At 36.0% G+C, this 21,816-nt stretch overlaps 1 protein-coding gene across 1 annotated transcript in view; it reads right to left on the bottom strand.

The window, feature by feature from the left end:
- The window catches only part of VRK1 (VRK serine/threonine kinase 1), a gene marked incomplete at its 3' end in the record, with an annotated part of 34,129 nt that overhangs the window by 7,683 nt on the left and 4,630 nt on the right, over positions 1 to 21,816 (bottom strand). Inside the window, exons 2-12 of the mRNA XM_082283085.1 lie at positions 19,045 to 19,206; positions 17,518 to 17,573; positions 13,203 to 13,272; positions 12,724 to 12,811; positions 11,198 to 11,306; positions 10,966 to 11,058; positions 9,827 to 9,959; positions 8,468 to 8,588; positions 7,544 to 7,602; positions 6,520 to 6,698; positions 2,438 to 2,531 (exon numbers count right to left, since the gene is read on the bottom strand). Of these exons, the coding sequence (XP_082139211.1) occupies positions 2,438 to 2,531; positions 6,520 to 6,698; positions 7,544 to 7,602; positions 8,468 to 8,588; positions 9,827 to 9,959; positions 10,966 to 11,058; positions 11,198 to 11,306; positions 12,724 to 12,811; positions 13,203 to 13,272; positions 17,518 to 17,573; positions 19,045 to 19,201 (1,159 nt within the window). The 5' untranslated portion in view covers positions 19,202 to 19,206. The remainder of the gene's footprint in view (positions 1 to 2,437; positions 2,532 to 6,519; positions 6,699 to 7,543; positions 7,603 to 8,467; positions 8,589 to 9,826; positions 9,960 to 10,965; positions 11,059 to 11,197; positions 11,307 to 12,723; positions 12,812 to 13,202; positions 13,273 to 17,517; positions 17,574 to 19,044; positions 19,207 to 21,816) is intronic.

Genomic DNA, 21,816 nt, shown 5'->3' with positions numbered 1-21,816 from the left:
TGGTAAAGTTTTTAATTCCAAATTTGGAGAGAACCAAATGAGTAAGTACATGTATCACATTTCACCTGAAATTATTTCATATACTCCCTCTACTTGGTATTCATTAAACTGAGTAGTGTAAATTAGAGCCATTTCATCTGTAGCTCTATTGAACTGGCAAGAGTAAGTTCTTCTAATTTAAGCTTATGTTGAAAATCTATATAGCCTCCCAAATACCTTTACTTAGTCTGAGAAAACCTCATTGCTTACAAAAAGCTGATGTTACCAACTGGATTGCAATTCTTCAAGTTCTTTTCCATCTCCTTCTATAAGAAATTCAATCTACAATCCCAGGAAAAGGTACTATAATATATTACAAGAAAGGAAAATATGTTCTGCACATGCATTTTAAATCGCAAGCAGAAAATAGTCAGCTGTATTAAGTATTTTGTTAAAAAGTCTTAAATTATATCTAAAATGCTAAAACTATTAAGTGTCAGCATCATATAAAATAATTTTATTGCCTTGAAAGTATAATCCAATTACCACTTCTTTAGCCACTGACAGACTAGAGAATTTATAATAAATTGAAGTAAACAAGTAAAAAGGCATTCAAAAAAGAGAAATAATCACTGGTCTTAATGATTACAATTCTATAATATGAACAGCTGAAAATGAACAAAGCAGTGTCACCTCCTGGAATAACATTAGCTTCATTCCTTGTACTTTGTACCATACAGTTTGAGTAAATATACCAGGGTAAATCCAGAACCCACGAACATTATTACTCTTTGAAAGGTTATAGTTTCCCATCCTGCAACACTCCTTCGTCAAACTGTTTTTAAACAAGGATATTTGTTTTGGGGTAGACTTCAGTCCTACTGCTTTATTATTTTTATACTAATTGACCACAGACAACATCTGGTATTTTAAATGAAATTATAAACCATAAATTCTTGAGGAAAAATATCTTTGCTATTACTTGAATTCAGTTCACATTTACATAAAGGCATTACAGGGTTGGATCCATAAAGCAGTTTGACTGGACACTCACCATCAGCTTACCCTATACAGATCTGCTGAAGATTTCTCACATTGCATTTTCAATAATCCTACTTTATCTGTCCATGACTTTTTCCAGACTGCACTGAAACTATGCCAAACTATGTTGAAAAAATAGCTTCAGCATTTTCTATCCTTATAGCTAATCCTTTCCTTGTCTTTAAACATGCTTGCTTTTGGAAGCTGCTGCTGTTAGCCCTTGGCTTTAACACACTGTGAAGAGGAATCCTGAGGAGTCAGCATGTTCTAACAGGGAACTGGACAAGACAGGAGGACAAAATGAATGAGCAGAGAATGAATGATGGCAAAAGAACAGGGTTCAGCCACCAATTTTTATCAGCTAGCAATTCTACCACCTTTAGGCACTACATAATTGGAGCATAATCCTTTCTTAGACAGAAACTTGAAATATTTTAACTTTATAAAGTTAATCTAAAAAATAAATTGTGAAAGATCAAAAGCACTTGCACTGCTAAAGGTAAATGGTTCTATTGGGTATTTTATGGCCACGTGGCTAGGTTTTGGTAAGCTGAGGTCAGCTTCAGGGCTAGAATCTGTAGGGAGAGATCAGCTGCTCTCCTGTGCCTGACACAGCCCTTTCCAGATGGCTCCAATACAAACACACTGTAGGCCAAAGCTTCAAAACAAACCCACTGCAGGCCAAATCTGAGCCTAACTTGTTTGTGGCACCTCTGTGGAAACATTTAAGAAAGGGAAAAAACCACTAGACAGGCAGAAAGGAAGCAGCAGTGCAGGGAGAAGAGTGGGAAACAGCAGACAGAACACCAAAGTCAAAGGTGGAAGTGGTACTCCACTGCACCAGAGAACATGTTCCCTGTAGCCCAGAAGACCCAGAATGGAGGAAATATCCCCTGCAACTCATATGAGAGCCCAACCTGGGAAAAATGGATATTTCCTGAAAAAACTGGGCCACTTTTTTTTTCCCCCCCACCCCCAAAGGACTGCAGCCCAAAAGAGAGAGCCCACACTGGAGCAGGGGGAAAATGTAATGATGAAGGAGCGGCAGACACCACAGCACACTTCCCCTCCAGGACCCCTGCACCAAACTAGGAGAGTGGTAGAGGAGTTTAGGGTGAAGTAGTTAGCTTGAGTTTGGGAGAAGGGGAAGCAAAGTTGTTTGTCACTATCCAAATTTATTTTAAATTTGCAATATATTACATTTATTTTCCCCAAGTTGAGTCTGATTTGCCCAAAAACAAATAGTAGATAGTAATAAATTTCCTCATCTTTGTTTTAATTCATGGGTTTTCTCAACCTATTTTCTCCTTCTGTCCCACTGAGGAGGGGAGCAAGTGGCTGAATGGGGGTCTGGACTTTAGCCAAAGTATCCTGCCACACCAGTACATGCAACTGTCAGAACAATGTTTTGACTTACTAGAAGTAGCAGCTTTCTTTTTTTTTGGACTTCCTGTATCTTCCATTTCTGCCTCAGTGCCCTCACTGGCTGCAGCTGCCGCCTTTCTTCTTTTCTGAAGAGAAAAAAAAAAAAGAAAAAAATTTTAAAAAATAATAGCAATTGAACTCAAGAGCAGGAAAGACTACACAAAGTAGAAAATATAAACTAAGGAAATACCTTGTGAGGATATTATATTATAAAATGTCTCCAGTTATAGAGAAAATTTATTCCTGTATTAAAACAAGAATACTAGTACTAAGCTATACACAACTTAAAACAACAGTTCCCCAGTCTGCAGATCACTTTAGGAGCTGAAATTTTAATGTACAAAAACATGAGATTTTGTGATCATAACATGGGATGTTTTTTAACTTACACTGAATAACTGTCACAAAAGGAGCAATCTGAAAAACTTAACACATAAAAACATTTTATCCTAAGTTCCTATTAATTGGGTTTCTCTAAAGCAATTACACCACATTAAATTCAAGTTTATCTGGATTCTTGCTTCTTAAGCTTTCTTTGCACAGCTTAAAAGTAGCTAATACCCACTTACAGTACATTTTTTTTTTAATAGCAACGATGGGTTCTGTTCCAAAGAGAGGTATTTGGGAAATCTGAACTGCATTCAAAGTACATTATCTTAAAACCTCTAAATGGATAGAACTCTTACTATCTGTGTATTACAATTAATCTTACTATTGCAAAGTATTCCTGAAGTGGTCATGGAAAATTATTGTTTTAAGCCATGATTTTTGCAAAGGATGAACTGACCTGCATCAAGCATACATGAAAAGCATTGAACACTGGAGGAGTTTTACCTTTCTTTTTTCTTTATTTTTTTATTTTTTAATTGTGTGAGACTAGAGCTTTACTAACACAGCTTTAAAAGTGGCTACAACTTCACACAGCTCACGAGAGAAGGCGAGAGTGCATTACATCTTTCCTTTCCAAAGTGTTGCTTCATGATTACCATCTAAACCCTGCTGGGCTGAACAGATTGGTTCGATAATTACATACAATAACTGCAGTGGGCAGGTAACCCTCAGCTGGCACAGGGCAGCTCCCCTGTGAGAACTTCCATATGCAAACTGCACTGATGGAGTGCATTAGGTACATCTTTCCTGCCGGTGCACAGGCCTGATTACCGCCAGCGAAGACTCCAAGGTTAGTATGTCAGCAGATTTGTGATGCATTAGGCAGGAATAAACACAGACACTTTTGTTCATTCTGACCAAAATTAAGGAGGACTATTTCAGCACTGTACTGCTTCTACATGAGAGATAATGCATTCCTCCCAATTGTACTAGGAAACATTTTAAACGCTCATCAGAAAAACAGATATTCAGTACATGTTACACAAAAGCAAAATACATTTATCTTGTTTCTAAGCTTATTTAATAAAAAGTGGTTTCTTAATCTTGATGCAGGTGAATTACCTAGCAGTAGAAATCAGGGAGCATTCATCTGACAAAAGCAACACCTGCACATCTGAACCTGAACATTAGAAGGAACCACAAATCACTAAGACCTGTATTTTTCTAGGCTACTTTACTCCAAATATTACCCAGCAACTCTTCAGCACTGAACAACAATAAGATGTGGTCCTCGCTCTAAATAATTTAGTCGAGAGCTTGAAATACTTCCTTCAACACACGGTACTGCTAGCTTCTTGTTTGGCTAGAACTACTATAGAATACCACACTCACAAACCAACATGCATTTACTATTTAAAAAAAAAACCAAAAAAAACAAAACGAAGAAACCTCAAGCACAGCTGTGAACTGTGTTTCACTTACTTATACATCTGGGGAAACTTGAGCCATGATACAGAAAATAAAATGCTAACTTTTAACATAGCAGACATTTGTGACTTTTACCCAGATACCAATACTGGAGAATGACTCAGATTCCAGAACAACCATGCTTATATGTAACATATAATGCCCACCATGGCTCAATTAGCTGACAGCACAGGAGAATCCTACATTCTAAGAATGTATTTACACAGAAGCTAGAAATATTATCTCCTAGCTGTGAAACAGCATAGCTTCAGAACATCAAATAACACTGGTTTAAGAAAATATTATGGTAGATTGCACCAAAAGAAATGGAGAATAGGTGTGTTAAGACCTGTTGTGATTAAAAGATCAGTAGAGCCAAAATGTCATAGATATTTTGTGTTAGAGGTCATAATCTTCTCAAGGAGGGATGCCAGATTGCATTTTTCTTTTTCAAATTAGGTATTAAGCATGCCAAACAAAATTCAGCACTTGTGATCCTGGCTTTCAGAGGCGAAATGCTACTAATCGGTGGCAAATTATCTTTATGGAGAGTAGTTTTTAATGAAGTTTGGAATTTGGAGCTTATCTTTAAAACACTAAATCATCTTCTACCCTAGCCTATACTGCAGCTGCTACAAGGCCTACAAAATCCAGTATAGAAGGAAGAGTCATCTGTCCTGGTGTTTGGACAAAAGCAAGAGGGTTATGTTAACCTGATGTCCATCAATCTTATTCTGTCAGACACTCCAGCAGTAGCTGGCATAAAGTAGCATTAAGCCCACTGAAATATGAAGCAGACAGCTGAAAATGCTCACTCAAGGAGGGTGGTAGCACTCCCTTTTTTATCTAAGTGCTTGAACATATTTGTGACAACTGAGCAAGCTAACCGCACATATGGTTCTCAAAGTATATAAAAAAAAAGAAACCCAATCAAAAGGCTTACTTCTATTTGATATCAGGAGGTAAGAACCTATGGAAAAGTATTATCCCACCCTTTGGGAATGGTCTTGACTAATATAGGCTAAAAAGGTGTCGCTAACCTATGACAAAAGGTAAGATTTTTTAAGTTTTTATTCCATTGAAAATGTGCACCAGACATCTCTGCTGGACAAGGACATTAAAGGTCACAGCTGTTGGCTCTGCAGCAGGCCAACTTATTCAGCAAAGAAACCAGCCAACCATTAAAACCAGATTATTTATGTCCCCAAAATACAGGCCTCAAGCCTTATCAAACCACAAGGGGAACAGAACTTACGTTATCAAACTCTCCCTTTGGAGAGACCTTTACACTCTGTTCAGCAGAAAATATTAGTACAGAGACCACAGCTGTATGATTTTAGCCAAAATACTATTTACTGGGCAAAAAGAACTAAGAAAAGCTGGACATATATCTTCAGAAGTCTTTAGAATACCACAGGTTTTTTTCTTTCCTGCTTTTCCCTCGTCTTTAACACACTGCTGATCATGTCAGTAAGCAGGCAACATACTTGGACTATTATCCTGTACTGTAATTCTCAGTTCCCCAGCTCATGCTAAAGGAACCAATAAACTGCCCACCTGCCATTAACAAATGCAAACAAAGAAGTAATAAATGCAGTTTGAAGTACAAGATAATTGTCATTATTGCCATTATGTGACCACTTTTTTATGGTTATAAGCTGTTTTAACATACACCTTCCCTAAAGCTTAAAAAGTTCTTAATGCCATATTCAAATGGGAATTCAAATCCAGAGTTTAAGGCTTCTTAAATACAAGGAAAAAAATACTCCTAGCCAATCGATACAGTTAAGACTCAAAAGTAACATATTGGATCACAGCGAAATCAATATGTAAATTCCAGAATCAAATACTTGGCATAAAGATATTTACTTAAAACTAAGTTTTGAACTAGTCATGGAAAAGAAACTAATATGGAACAAAAACTAGACTTATCTTACCTTACATGTACTTTGATCCATCTGGAGTTTTACCAAATTAAAGAAATAAGTAAATTAACCAAATGTTCATCTGTTCAAATATCATTATATCTAGGTATACAAATTTTGTTACCCAAGGTACTATCTACAATGAAAGTACCTCTATAAACATCACTCTATATTAAGTTTTATTAAGAATTAGTGAAGTTGAATTAGAGAAATAACGTGTGCGACCAGGACTTAAACAAATCACTATTATTTGTTGCTGGATGAAATTATGACACCTACTTCCAACACCACTAACTCTTACTTAGCTCAACAAAATGCAATAAAAGCTGACATTAATTTTTTAGAGTAAAACCTTTTGCACGGGATTTCTTTGAAAGTCTCCATTCTCTGCCAAGCCAAAGTCAAGCACGCCATCATCTTTTTGCCCAATGGCCTTGAGACCTTGCAGAAGTATTTCTCGGAAATGCTGATAAACAGGTTTCTCTTCATAGCTCAATAGCTTCACCTTTTCCATATATTTGGCTATTTCATCTAAAGAAATGGCACCTCCAATTAATTTCTATTTGAAAACATTTTAATCATTCACTTTTACTAGAAAAGAGACAGAAATTATGCATGCACTACTCATGCTATTTTTGAAATGGTTATTTATAAACTTATAATAACTATGTTTTTACTACAACACATTTTAGAAAAAAATTATACCAAGGTTCATTACCCAGTGATGACAGCATCACTGTTTTTTACATATTTATTGCAATGAAGAAAACAGTCAGTCGTAAAAAAAGGTAATAGGCTAATCTTCACCAATGAATGCTTATTTACATGGTATTTCTTATGTCTATATTTTAAAATGTGGAAAAGGAAATTCAATGTTATCTCAGAACTTCATCAGTTCAAGACTGAAACATATACTAAATAACACATGAAACATCAGACCACTGAAAAAACAGACGAGTCATGGTTGACAGAGAAAATTCTTCTAATCACCAGAAATAGCTGCAAATAACTAAATATTAAGATCCCAAGAAAGTGTATTTGTAATAGAGTCAGTTAAAAAAAAATAATGTACTCAGCAAATCACCTCTGCAAAATAGGAACAATCTATACTTCAAGTTTGCATTACTTATTAAATTTCCATATCTAAAATTCACTTGTGAAAAATCAATTTACACATCTCATGTTTGAAATTAGTACTGTCCTTAACCAGAAGCAACACAGTGTCTGCAGTGCATAAAACTGCAGCCAAAAGGAAGAGTCTAAACTTCTCTTAAGCAACAATCTAATTCATGCCACTTTGTTGTTCCTGATTGAAAGGAAGAATTAAAGTAGGTACAAAGTTCAGTGAACAAGTATTTTAAAATAGTTCCTCTTACCTGGTTTATCTTTCCCAGGAAAGCATTTGTCCATCAAAATGGAAATATTATCTCTACATCTGAAAAACAAAATTAGTCAAAAAGACTGTTTCTTTTGAATTTTCAATCTTGTCCTGCTCTGATAAACTATTTAAGTACCCAGTTTGGGCCACTGTCAGATACAAGAAACATACTACATAAACCTCTGGTATGACTTAGTATGGCCATTTATAGGTGTGCAGCACACTTGAGAACCTGATGAATGCCAGGTGGGCTACCTGAAACAGTTGCTGATTGTTGTAAAAGCAAGTAGAAGACTGAAGATAAAGAACTGGTCCATTTTAAACTCTCACATACCAATGCTAAGGAAGCCAAACAAATACTTGTTAATGAGATAGTAACTGCTATGCTGGGACAGCTCTCTTCATATTAAATATCTGACAAGACATGGTTGATCTGGGCTGAGGGGAAGGCATGTTAACATTGAGGCTGAGGGACAAAATGAAAAATAATTTGAAAATCCCATGATGGTAGTCCTCTAGCTGGAATGATGCTCAAAGACATCTAAGATTCTCCTTTAGCCTTCATTTCTGCCACATGCATCAGAGCATGGTGTTAAAGGGACTCGTACTCCACACTTTTCTTCCCGTAAAGCACAGCTGATGGTCACCTGCATCCTGCTAAGAGTGCTTTTGGCTTCACTATGACAATTCTAAAGTGACAATACCACAGTGGAAAAATAAACATTTCACATACACAAAAGAAGACAGCAGAACAGTACAAGTGAAGTTTAATTACAAGTCAAGGATACATGAGACACAAAGGGAAAATGAGGGATACAGAAAACAATAGCTACTCACCGAGAGGGAACATACTGAAAGTACAAAGCATTTCTATGGAAAGATATTTTCATTTTCAAAAGAGAGAAAACACGTAGTTTCTCACCTGATTTTTGAGTCTCTGACAAAATTTGGATCTTTCAAATTATCTTCCCATGGTAGATGGCCACTAAGCCAATGAATCATACAGTAACCCAAGATCTCCAGATCGCCACGTCTTGATGGTGCTAAATATAAATATACATATGAATAAACCAACCATAACACCAGCTAATAAAGCACACACAGTTTAACAACAGTAAAAATTTATAAATATGTTAAGACAGTGCTAACAACGTAACACTACCATATCTGTTACTTATATCTTTATTTTAGCATGAAAGCTAGGAAGGAAAAAATATTGTTCCTACATCTGGAAGGACAACTTCATTTTCAAGTCCTTTATCAATCTCCTATTCAAAGACATGACATGCTGCAGTTATCCCAATTTGGGAAGCTTTTTAAGTACTCAGGTTGTGGAAAAAATAGAACAAGTTAGTGAAATGATTGACTTTCTGTTCAAAATAGTTTTTACTTCCCTTCTTCTATAAAAAGGTAGAAGTGCTGAGACCCCACCTCCCCCCAAAAAAATTCCACAATGCTGAACTATTTTATGTGGCCTGGAAACTGAGCAGAGGACAGTATGAGATCAGATCCCTAAGCCTTCACAAAAAAACCCCACCCAGAAACAAGCAACCACAAAAAAAAAGCCTCACCAAAACAAGCCACACGTATACTGACCACGGACTACACTAGAAGTATAAATTGGCAGATCAAGTTATCTTTGGTTATGTTCAGCTTTGAGTATCCTCAAGCAAATAATAATTTTCAACAACTATTATTTTTTGCAGAACACACTCTTATGCTAATAAAGCAAAATTTAAGAATTAAGAAAATGAAGATGATATTCACTATGAATCTTCAGTGATTAATCAGATATAGACCTGTTCTTTCCATATTCAACCTTTTCTCACTTCTTGCGTTTTGATGGTCAGTGACTATAGGCATAATTAATTAATTAAATGAAGTTTATTGAGTTAAAATAAAGAATATTTTCACATTGATAACAACAACTATTTTTCTCCTAAAACCAGGACCTATTTCTCCATCAAGATCTCACAAGCACGATTCCATTTCTGCTTGGTTAATATGAAGCAATATGCTGAACCTCTTAACAGTCTTTATAAATTAAGAAGCTCTAGTTAAGAAAGTTACATTAAAAATACAATTAGTAAAAGTTAGTAAATGAAAAAAAAGAAAAACGCCATCATAGCACATAAGGAACTAAAAAAAAAAAAAAAAAAAGGAAAAACATTTTTTTTTACAACCAGAAACCTGGTCTGTTTATTTGCTGCACTGAGTTTTGTAAAGTCTCATTTATACAAAGGGATACACAAATGCCTGTTGCTGAGTTTTACATCCTTACCCACACCCTTGTGTGCATCAATACTGGTATATTCAATAGTTCCATCATGGCACCTTTTAGGATCTTCTTTATATACTTTGTGAACTCCTTCAGGACAGTATCGGTAGGCGAGTCCGTAATCCACCAAGTACACCTAGTAATTTCCACAAATTATTCTAAGGTTAAACAACTATAAATACAAAAACTACACAAATGATAAATGCAACTCCCAACTATTCTCACAACTTCCTTGAAAGTATTAAGAATGGTGAGTTGTTCAACTTTGAATGATTCTCCGTACTTTATTAATCTTAATCCATATGATTTGAAAACAATGTCAGATAGGTTTTATTGTTTTCCATAAAGCAGTCTGATCTGGAAGTCATTTCTTGCTGGTACAGAAGTCAAGTACAGTACAACAATTATCACCAATAAAATCAAATTTAAAAAAATACCAAAAAAACCAAACCAAAACAACTAACAAGCAAAAAAAGAAGTAATGTCCGTAGAGTTATAAATACAATCACTCTGCTACCCTCTTTAAAGTGAGTTGACCCATTTGAACAATACTACATACTACTACTACTCACTAACAACGGTTACCTTGAGAGAACTGAAATTATTTTACATCTTTCAAAAGCTAAAACATTTGGGCAAGAACACATACATAATTCTGTAACTCTAATATGCATTGTTTGAATGGTAAAGAGAGTTAAAAATGCAGAAAAATGAAAGACTTCCGTAAATCAAGTGGAACAATCAACACTTTAAAGACCAATTTTTCCAAGTAACAGAACACTTATCTGATGGATTTCTTGAACAAAGCAATGAGGTAACAATGAAGACAGGCAAACATAATTTACCAGTGTGCTATATAATTTTAGGCTTCCACCTGCAAATACCTATTTGTGAGTCAATTTTTTTTTAATCTCAAGAATTTCTCTAGAATACTATTTAGGCCAAATAGTCAATTGATAACTGTCCAGCAAAATGCATTAAAAAATCACAGAATATTAACTAGATATAAATGTCAAGCAGAAATAATGTTACCATATACATTCTTAAAAATGAGCTTCTGCTAGATTTCACAGGTTCAAAGCACTTTCATTGTTGTCAAATAGAAGGTTTAAAACATGAGGAGTAAAATGCATTATAAATACCTGATTAGGGTTCTTGTAACTCAGAAGGAGGTTTGCAGCCTTGATGTCTCCATGCACATATTCATGCTCATGGACATATTCCAGAATATCAAGCTAACAAAACAAAAGTCATGTAAATGCAGTACCGAGGTCCGCCCACCAGAGGACCCGGACTCGGCACGAGAGTGGGACTGAACTGAGAGACTTACAGAGGGAAGACAGATTGAGAAAACAATGTATTTTGTAAACTTACTATTCTCAGGCCTAATTGTAGTACAGTTTTATGGGGAAACTGTTTTGCATTCTCTTCATATATCTTCTGAAGATCTCTGCCGAATCGGTCCATTATCATAAATCGATAGCTAAATGGGAGGACAAAAAAAAAAATAAACAAACAAAACAAACAAACAAAAAAACCCACCAAAAAAACCAGCAAAGTTACTGAATTGTACTTAGCAAACTATTTTATCTGTGTTAACTGTACTAACTAGTGATTGAATATGTCTCTCAAAAGAAACTGTAGGAAATACGTGACTTTTTTTAACGCTGTACATCAATTCTTACCTTTTTTATATCAGCTACTCAAATGCTCATCCATCAAAAGAACTGCTCTTTATTCTAGTTATGCAACACAATAACAAGTACTCACAGAGGAAAACATCCCTATTGTAACTCACTATAGGTAAAACTAAGCATCATCTACTTACAAAAATACATTTCTTAGTTTTTATAAATGACTTAACGTGTTCACTTACAATGTTCCTTCACTGAAATCTACTGCAAACTTTTTTTGACCTACTGTTAACAACAAAAACCTCTCACTTGCCGAAGGTGTTCTGATATTCACTGCTATGGACAAACTGGTTCTAGAGCTATAAATGTTCATAGTGGCTATATTAAAGAAATTTATGCACTAAACACTGAATGCAAAGTCACTTTTATTTGCAGGATAAAAAAATGATAGATTTACTTTTGCCTCTCAAAATGAATGTTATTTTTACATTAGGTTAGGTTCACAGTTGAGGACCTACTGAAACACTGATACTTCTGACATACTAAGGCATACACGCCGACCACACAAAGAAGCCTGACCTACTGTAAGCTCTTCAGTAAGCAGAGAATTACTAAAACTCCTTTGCAGCACAGCTGTTTAGAGAACGGCTACTAGGAAATAAGGACTATTACATAAACAGGCATTAACATTAAAGACCAAGTAACAAAAACCTTTCCTGGCATGGAACAATACTAAAAACTATCCCTAGACTTAAAACAAATTTAACATGGGAGTAGCAATTATTCTAGCTCACAGATTAAGCAAAAAAAAAAAGCCCTATCCCTAGGGAAAACAGAACAGGTTTGAGTGAGTACTAAGTCCTTAATATTTGTGAGTGAAAATACTCTTTAAATGCACGCAACAAGAAAAAGTTTGAAGGTAGTTATATTATTCCAGGACGTGTACATTAGAAACTGACTTTAATTAAAATATAAAAAAGCTTCTAAACCACATGTACATAAATAGCATCATTGTATTACAGCAATGTTCACAAAAATTATAAAGACTGTAACAAACACAAATAGAAGTAACAAATGGAATACAGATAAAATGTATCTATTTATATAGTCCCTAAACACACCCCACCATGAACATGAAAATTTGTAGCAGAAGTGAACAACATTAAGATAAACAGAAAATACACCTTATTAAGTAACTTAGGCTAAAAGAAAGAATGGTTGTGGATGAAATAAATTCCAACATATGTCAATAGAAGATATATTCACCTGTTTCCATTTCTTTCATGCAAGCCAGAACCCCAATATCTTGGTACACCTAAGTATTTCAGTTTATGGGACTTAGTCCACTTCTGAACTGAAAACACAAATAAAGTTAAGTTCATGAATTTGCATGAGTAGAGACATACATAAAAAGGGAGCAGTCACATTGCTTACTGTTTCTGCGTACTCTGAGCTGTTTCTTTCATGGAAATATGTATGCAAAGTATACAGTAAAGTTAGTCACATATCCATTGTAGGGACAGAGATGCAACTCAAGTTTAAATTTAGACAATACCACCAACAGAACTACAAAAAACTTCTTACCAAAACCCTCTAATTTACTATATATATGAATTAGATTTCAATCATTTAAAAATAATTTTGAAAATAACCTAAAGAGATTCTCAAAGTTCAGCCTTACTTCTACAGGCTCTATTTTCCTAAACACTTGTAGTTCATTAAAAACATTTTAATAGACTGCTTACTTTCATCTGGCTTAGCAGCTCGCATGTAGAACTTTAACTCAGTAAAAAGAGGTCCATTCTGGCTGGGTTCCTTTAAGACAATTTAAAATTCATTAAAAACTGCTGTGTTAATGACTAATAATTATTAAAAGCTCATAAAATGTAACATCCACCCTATAAAAACACATTCTCCCTGAAATGCTCTACCTGATGCTGATAAACTCAATAGAATATCTTGTTTTTATAAAAGAAATTTAGCTCTAAAAGCTATTTTTTATTATAAATGGCTTGACATTAAGGATATCAGAGAATACTGCCCCATAACAAAAGACTAAAGAATAAGAAATTAACTGAAAAGTATAGAAATATTAACAATTATTGGCAGAAGTTTAGCAGAGAACATTAAACAATGTTATCTCAGATTTTCCAGATTACAGCTGGATTGCATCAGTTGTAGTAGCCTTTAGTGATCTTAAAATAACACCTGAAATGATTCAATGAAAAAATCTTAACAAAAGTTAAATTCTTGTTGAACATAAAGCATTTTGTTCCCTTATACAGTAGTTGACCAAGATAAAAACAACAGAGGATTTCAAAATTTTTCTAAATTACAAGAACTACACCTATTTTGATTTCAGAGTCTACCTTGTATTTAATACATTTCAGTTCCATTTTGAAGGGACAAATCTACAGGAAGCATGTCTTACAAGTAAAGCTCAAGAGAGAAATTCCTATGAAAACACCAAAGCTTTGAAATACTGCAAGAACAACAGATGGGCAAGTATCTTGACTCTACACTTCCAGAACTTGGTAAGGAAAAAAGAAAATAAAACATGTTCTCAATTCTTGTAATTTTTTAGTGATTGATTTTGAGATGAGCTTAAGCAATATATTTTTGTCAAGTTACTCAAATATATCCAAATTCATTCTCTCTCTTGAAAATACCTGTTTTGGAATATCCTACACTTAAAAAATAACAAAATGGATGCAATTACTGGCAAAAAAACTCAGGAATAATACAATCACAAGACATTAGATACACATCAATCTTAAATGTGTTTAATCTTGGCTTTTAAATGCAGATGTAGTGATCCAGCAAATTGCTAAAGGCCAGACTGTAGCACTGAGCTAAGAGAGGCTCGCTGCTGTTCTCATGTCACCGGAGCAAGGCAGAGCTCAAATGCGCCCCTGACCGCGGGCTTTGGTGCACTGATGTGAGGGCTCAGAGGCACAGCTGGACAGGGACACGCTGGGAGCAGATACCAGCAGCTGGGCACCACTCCTAGGCCTGGACACTTGATTACAAAGCTACAGCCTATCTCACCTCACTTTCTCAGCAGCACTGCCCTGATAAACAACGGAGCCAAGACAGCTTTCTGGCATCTCCTTGTGAGAAGGAACCAGAAAGAAGTAACAAAACCAAAGACAGTCAGATCAATTGATCAACACAGACAAACTTTGGTACCTGCACATTAACTTTCACAGTTCATTTATTTATCCACAATGTACAACAAATTAGAAATACTAAAATTATATATGCAGAAAAGAAGGGTTAAATAGCTGAATTCTTCTATGGCAGCTACCTCGAACACACATTACTTCACCTATTCACTTCATCCTATGTAACATAATCTATTAATACCCTAACTTATTAGAATATGAATTCTTATATACAATTTTCATTCCATTTACACAGGTTTGAACAACGTTGTTTTCCTACTAAAATACAGCAAAAAATTAGGTGTTAAAAATTCATACAGTATTTATCTATAAATAAATTATTCCACAAAAATTTATGTCTCAGTGCTGAAAAAGAGATGTATCTTTCTCTGGTCAGAAAGAAAAATCTGCTGTCTTTTCATACTTGGAGAATGGATAAATGATTTAGCCATAAACCAGATCTTAAAGTTAACTATGAACGTGTTTTCCCACAGTACCATTAATTCTACCTATAGATAAAAAAATGCATATGTGACGCTAAAAAAGCTTACACAATGTCCAATATTTGCCATAATAATCCAGAAGGAGTGCAAACAAATTTCTACAGCTTTATGCCCAGGGTCATTCTAAACACATGACTTATAAAACTGAAATTAAACTCTTATTCAAGAAGATAACATAATGAAAGATTGATTATAGAGTACATGTCAAAACCCAACAAATTTCAAGTAGTGTTTTAAGAATTCTGATCTTTTTCAGTCAGAAATGTAATGAAATGTAATTAAGCCCTGCATCCACTCCTAACAATGACATCTGAAAGGTCCACATGTTAAAAAGCGCTTTTTTTTAATAAAAGCTGTGATTCATTTCATACTGCTCAGACATCAATATTATGAGGACATGTCAAAGACTAAGCCAATTTCCATCCTGCTTTAATACCTTTATTTGAAGAACACTACTTATAGAAGCACATATTTTGTTAAATACTAATAATTGTTCAAAGCTGTTAACCACTTTGCTTCAGCTGATAGAAAAACTAGCAACCACCCAGGCACCAGAAAATGGGCTCTTATCTGTAGTTGTGTTCTACTAGACTGTAGAGGCATAATATGTTATGGGTCATTTGTGAGGCTAGCACAAAGACTGGGGCTATTCTTTACTGCCATAAAGACAAATTACGAAAGGCAAATTAAAAGTGAGTAGTCATCTGGGATATTAGCAATGGAGGTATTTACAAAATGCTGCAACAAAGTGAATCTAGCATAGGAGCAACACAAAAGTTGGGGCAACTCTTATATTCAAAAGTGGAGAGAAGCAGATGGACAGGTTTCAAACTCAGGAGAAGAGGGGGACGGGAATTACACACAGCATAAAGTAATGAATATCTGATGACTTTCACAGCAAGTCAAACCAGATTCTTCCATGAAAGTTAAATGGTGCTCTGCTTCCTGATCAGTCCAAACTCAGCAGGAGCCAGTAATTAGAAGCCACTGCCTCTCACAGGCAAACCACTGCTGCTGGTCTCAATGTCTGCCTCTAAAACAGGCCACAGCTCCAGTACGATGGACACCCCATCCTCAACAGTACAGGCTGAACATACTAACACGGGTTGCCACCACACAGCTGCAGGCTGGGGCTCCTGGTCTGTCTGCAACTGCTGCCCACGAACACCTAAGGCAGCAGCAGCAGGCTGATGTTGAAAGTGTGGCAGTCTGATATTTGCGCAGCAAGCACTGCTTTTTTCAGCGAGAGACAACACTTCGGAGGGAGGGTCATCACAGACTGCACCTTGGGGTGGAACAGTATCAAAACCAGTATTCTAAAATTTCCCCTTAGTTAGCGGATGTAAACACCAAGATTAAAGGCACATACTAACCAAAATGTATTTTACTCTAATTTAACCTAACCTTATAGTTTCAGGAACAAATGTTAACAGCACTAACATAGATACAAAGTGGCTAGCTACTGCAGCAAGACACTTCAGTATCATTATGTAGTTTTACAAATAAAATGTTAAAACAGTGCAGTTCTGAACTGCGCTGAAATACTAATCTTTCACACTGTGAAGCTCTTGTACAGTTTTCTGGTATTTACTTTTATTGCAGGAGCAGAAGTGCCACCAAGATAATGAAGGGTCTGGATCTCCTATGGCTATTCCCATACTCCCTGTTTTTTCACTAAGACTTTGCAAGATCTTACCAGACCTATACAAAATACTCTGGCAAAATTTAAGAAAAAATACTTTATACCTTAGGAAGAAAAATAGCCAAATCCAAGTAAATAACTCTTTTTTTAGACTAAAACCGTAAGAATATTTCAAGTAATAGAAAGAATTTGCTGATTTGCTACAATGGGCTAAAAATGAGCTATCAACAATGCTTTTTCTTCTCTCTAATCATTAGGTTAAAAAATCGTGTCAGTGATATTTTAATTCAATAGCAATTAGAACATGTATGTGGGTTATGAAAAAACATTTAAAGGACTTTGTGGAGACCTCAGGAATCAAAGTTTTGCTGTTTCTACTCATGAGCCATCTGTCAGTTTACCAACATCCAGTGGTGAGCAACGGTTCACAGAGACTCGCCGCTGAATCACAGAAATTCTCCAAAAGCTAGACAGATTTCATTCACTTGGTGATAACTGTGCTGTTTATAGGAAACAAATGACAGAGAATCTGATCCATCTCATGGATCTTTTTCAATTCCACTGATATTCCATAATGATGTTCCTCATACACAGGAGTCCCAATTCTCAGCAGCATTTCTCTGTATCCCCACACTTTTATTTTAAATAGTACTTTGCAATGCATTATTTTCAGAAGTTGTTTTAAATTATACATTCTATTCTAGAACAAATATTTTCAAGTTGTGAAGTAAAGATTCAAATGCTCTCTTACCACTTTTGCAACATAAGGGGCATCACTGCCAACCGCCTTTGAAGAATTCACATCAGCTGTTAAAAAGGAAGCTTTCATTAGTAATAGGAAAGGAAACTGTCACAAAGCGTACACTTGCTATGCAGGATGGACAAACGTACAACAAAGTAACTAAGTACTGACAAGAACATAGACCAGTACCTTAGCCTTTGGTAAGAAAATCACTCTATATGTGAAGGCTACTGTATATGGATATTGCATTCTTGCATTCTCCCTTCTGTTTGAGGAGTACAGGCAGTTTACTAAATGAATGAGTTCATTTTTATTATCCAATAACTTTTTCCTACTCAATAGTATTCCTTTGGCTTTCTAGGACTATTATAAACATACAGATTGGTGGACATAAAGAAAAATAAATTTCATGTTGCCATGTCACATATCCAAAGGTGACTTTCTGTTGCTACTAAGTTGTTGGTATTTGTGACAAAAGACACAGATATGAAGAACATCAAGTTAGGCAAGTATAAGGTACAGGAACAGTCAGGGTCACAGCGTTCTGCAAATGATGGGGAAGCAGAGAGCAAGCTTTGGCTTGAACAAAGCAGGAATTCGAGAGAGTTGGAACTCCAGTAAATTTAATAGCTCATTGAGCGAGGCTGAGTAAGTAGTTGAAAGCTTCTCTGGCAAAAAGCCACCCACTGGTCCTGTTTTTCTCCTTAACCCACTTATGCTGCAGTCTGTTCATTTTAAAAGCAGGACAGATTATTTTCCTGTTTTCCAACTCAGTATGAATCCAGTGCAACCTTTTCCCTAAGATGAGGAAGACCATATTATAATGATCACATTAACTTTCATCCCTTCAAAACTGTTTGAAAAATGACTAGGGGCAATCAAGCAGAGAAGTCTCAAGACCTCTCTTATCTGTTCATGTGTCCAAGTAAAAGAGGTACTAAGTATGGAACACTATTCACTTTAAAAAGTTTTCCTTGTAATAGTATTGCAAAACAAGACCTGAACTGAGGCTTTAAACTGTAAGTTCTTTGATTTGTTTTTAGCATTGGTCACATTAAAAAAAGGATATGGCATGCCAAAAGTTCACAAGGCAATGGAAAAGTAAATGCAATACCAAAGTCTAAACCAGTCCAAATAGTGGCTGACCAGTAGCCTCCAGATAATATGCATTGACAGTTTCAGTTCAGAATTCATCATTATAAAGACACTCATGCAAAAATCCAGTCTTTCAGCCAGACCAAAATTCAAATTTAAATAAATACTAAACTATCCTTTCCATGGCTAAAAAGTAACAAAGATTTTGATTTTTAGAAAGAATGAACTACCACTGGAAACTCATAAAACTAGTATTTAAAATGACCATTTATCTATTTTCAAGATTTTTTCCAACACCATGACCCAAGCTAAGGTTCTAGTAAAAAAGATCACGTGAAGACACTTCATATTTCTAACTTAGGGTTAACTTTTCATTGTTTTGAATAGGGATAAACATCTCACTCTCCACTGTAAAGCATTATCAAAGATAGCTACACTTACCAAGGTATAGCCGTCCAAAGCCTCCCTGCCCTATAGGGGCACCTAATTTCCATTCTTTTCTTGATGTATCTGCAAGAACCTCCCCCAGACCAAACACTTCAGCAAGTTTCCTCTTTGCAGGGGCTCTTTTTCCAGCAGTTTTCTTATTATTTGGCATTTTCCCTAGAGAAAGTGAAGGGAAGAAAAAATAAAAAAAAATAGGTTACATGTTGATCCCACTTATTTTACATAAAAATCTGTTAGAAGCACAAAAAAGAATGGGTTGTTTAAGTTATAATTTATTACTACAAAGATACTTGAAAATAAATGCAGTAAGCAGTTTCATTGGCATGAATTCTGAGTGAGAAACAACTAATTTTTCCAGGCATCACAAAAAATTTGACAGCAAAAATCTTCACAAGAGAAACCTATTACAAGACCTTGTATAATACATGCTAAAAAAATCTCAGAATCTATCATACTCAATCAATCACAACCAATCATAGGTCTAAACTTAGAAAAAAGTAAACTTATGAAATAAAGCTCATCAGTTCTCCTGAAGTTAAACATGCATATTGAAAAACTGCAAGTCTTCAGTAGTAATGTGAGGAATTCCCCTTACCTGTAAAAAATAAAAAGTCATTCAAACAATTAATTATTTTTTCTCCTATATAACTGCAAGAAAAAAATAATGAAAGTCTGGTTATTGTTTACAGGGCAGCATTGCATAGGTCATCACAAAAACTAGCACATAAATACCTATTTTGAGATCCCAAAAGTATTACTGCTGCCTTCTCACAACCCCAGGTTTCAGATAAGCAATATTTGCAGAAATAACAGCCCACTAGAATACACCTCTTCTGCCAAATTGAATCATAGAATCATATCATATTGTGTATTGCAAAGGACCTTTTCAATGTCATCTAGTCCTTCTGCAATGAGCAGGGGCATCTTCAAACCAGATCAAGTTGCCCAGAGCCACATCCAATCTAAACTTGAATGTTTCCAGGTATGGGGCACCTACCACCTCCCTGGGCAACCTGTTCTACTGTTTCACCAGCCTCATTGTAAAAATTTCTAACTTCTATCTATTCTAAACTTTCTTTTTTTGAGCTGAGAACAATTACTCCTTGTCCCATTGCAAAAAGCCCCGCTAAAAGGTTTGTCCCCATCTTTCTTACAGCCGCCCTGCAAGTACTGAAAGGCTGCAAAAAGGTCTTCCCGGAGACTTCTCCAGGCTGAATAATCCCAACTCCCTCAGCCTCTCATAACAGAAGTGTTCAATTCCTCTAATCATCTTTGTGTCCCTCCTCTGGACTTGCTCCAACAGGTCCATGTCCTTCCTGTGCTGAGGACCCCACAGCTGGATGCAGCTCTGCAGATGGAGTCTCACCAGAGCAGGGCAGAGGGGCAGAACCCCCTCCCTTGCCCTACTGCTTTGGATGCAGCACAGGATACACCTGGTTTTCTGAGCTGCTTGATGGCTCACGTGCAGCTTCTCATCCACCGTCACCTTCAACCCTTCTTGGCAGAAGGCCTCGTTTTGAGCAAGTGTTTTGAGGTTTTAGTAGAGTCAGACTTCGCTGCACTAAAAGAAATTACTGCAAATGCAGCCATGACACAGCAAAGAGTGCACTAGGTCTCTTTACATGAAAGGCCTTCATAAATTGTTTTACAAAACACTGAGCTTTCCCTTATGCAGATAAATCTCATACAAACAAGTCACATTTATTTTCTGAAAGACACCATTCCGATTGGTGGGATTTTATTATTGCTGGAAGTAGGAAGCAATATTAATACACAATTTGGGAAGTTTTTGGATAGCAAAATAACTTTTTCATAGTAGTCTAGCTACTCAATACAATAACCCTAAGGCAAACTCAGTTATTCGGCATCAGTTTTCCTCCTTCATTTCTAATGTTCCTCTAGGATTTCTTTTAGTTTCCCAAATAGAAAACTGCGTAACTGTGACAACTATTCCAAAAGCACTCCCCCTCCTACAAAACTGGGTACGTTCAGCAAATTTTCTTCCTCAAAAAATGTCTGTCACCCAAATAGCATCTGAAGAGAGAAGCCCATAACCACTTCTCTACTTACTAAAGACAAGAATAACTGTCAAGTTGCCTGAAAATGTTCTTCTGTCCACTAATACTCAAGTCTGCAGCTGTGACTGACGAAACCCCTCGAGGTGGAATGTGACAGAATAAAGCCCAACAGTGGATAAAACACTCCGTGGAGATGGAGAATGGTGATGTGCCCACGGATCTCTGGCAATAATGCAAAGGAACTCACAGGAGCGCAACACAAAGGGGGCCAGTGGGTGGCCTTTGTTTTAGGAAAGCAGCTAAATGACAGTTGAGTAGAGCTCAGAATTGCTAAGTGGATCAAATGGAGGTGTAAATGTCTCCCGAGATTAGCCAGGCCATCTTGGGGGCAGTGAATAGGAGGCTGAGTCCAATACAAGCATGCAAAAACTAAATAACTAGGAAAATAACTTCGAAAGAACAATGGGCTTGGGCTGGTTGCAATCCAGATATTCCTTCCCGGTGGCTGGGGACACCAGCATCGTGACAGTGAACATATTACAGAGACCAGTAATGAGAATCACAAGAGCTCTCTGACTGAACTGTGCATTGCAATTGCTGTATTTTGCCAAGTGTCACAATTATCTTGTTTTCAGTATATTTTGTATCATTCTCCTAAATCAGAAATCTCCCATAGCATCAAATATCTTCAAATAAGTAAGTTTAATACTAAATATTACATCCTTTATACACTGAACATCTAAAGTAA

This window comes from Coloeus monedula (assembly GCF_965178545.1).
Source record: "Coloeus monedula genome assembly, chromosome: 6".
NCBI lineage: Eukaryota > Metazoa > Chordata > Aves > Passeriformes > Corvidae > Coloeus > Coloeus monedula.
This window is presented reverse-complemented; position numbering and strand designations above follow the sequence as displayed.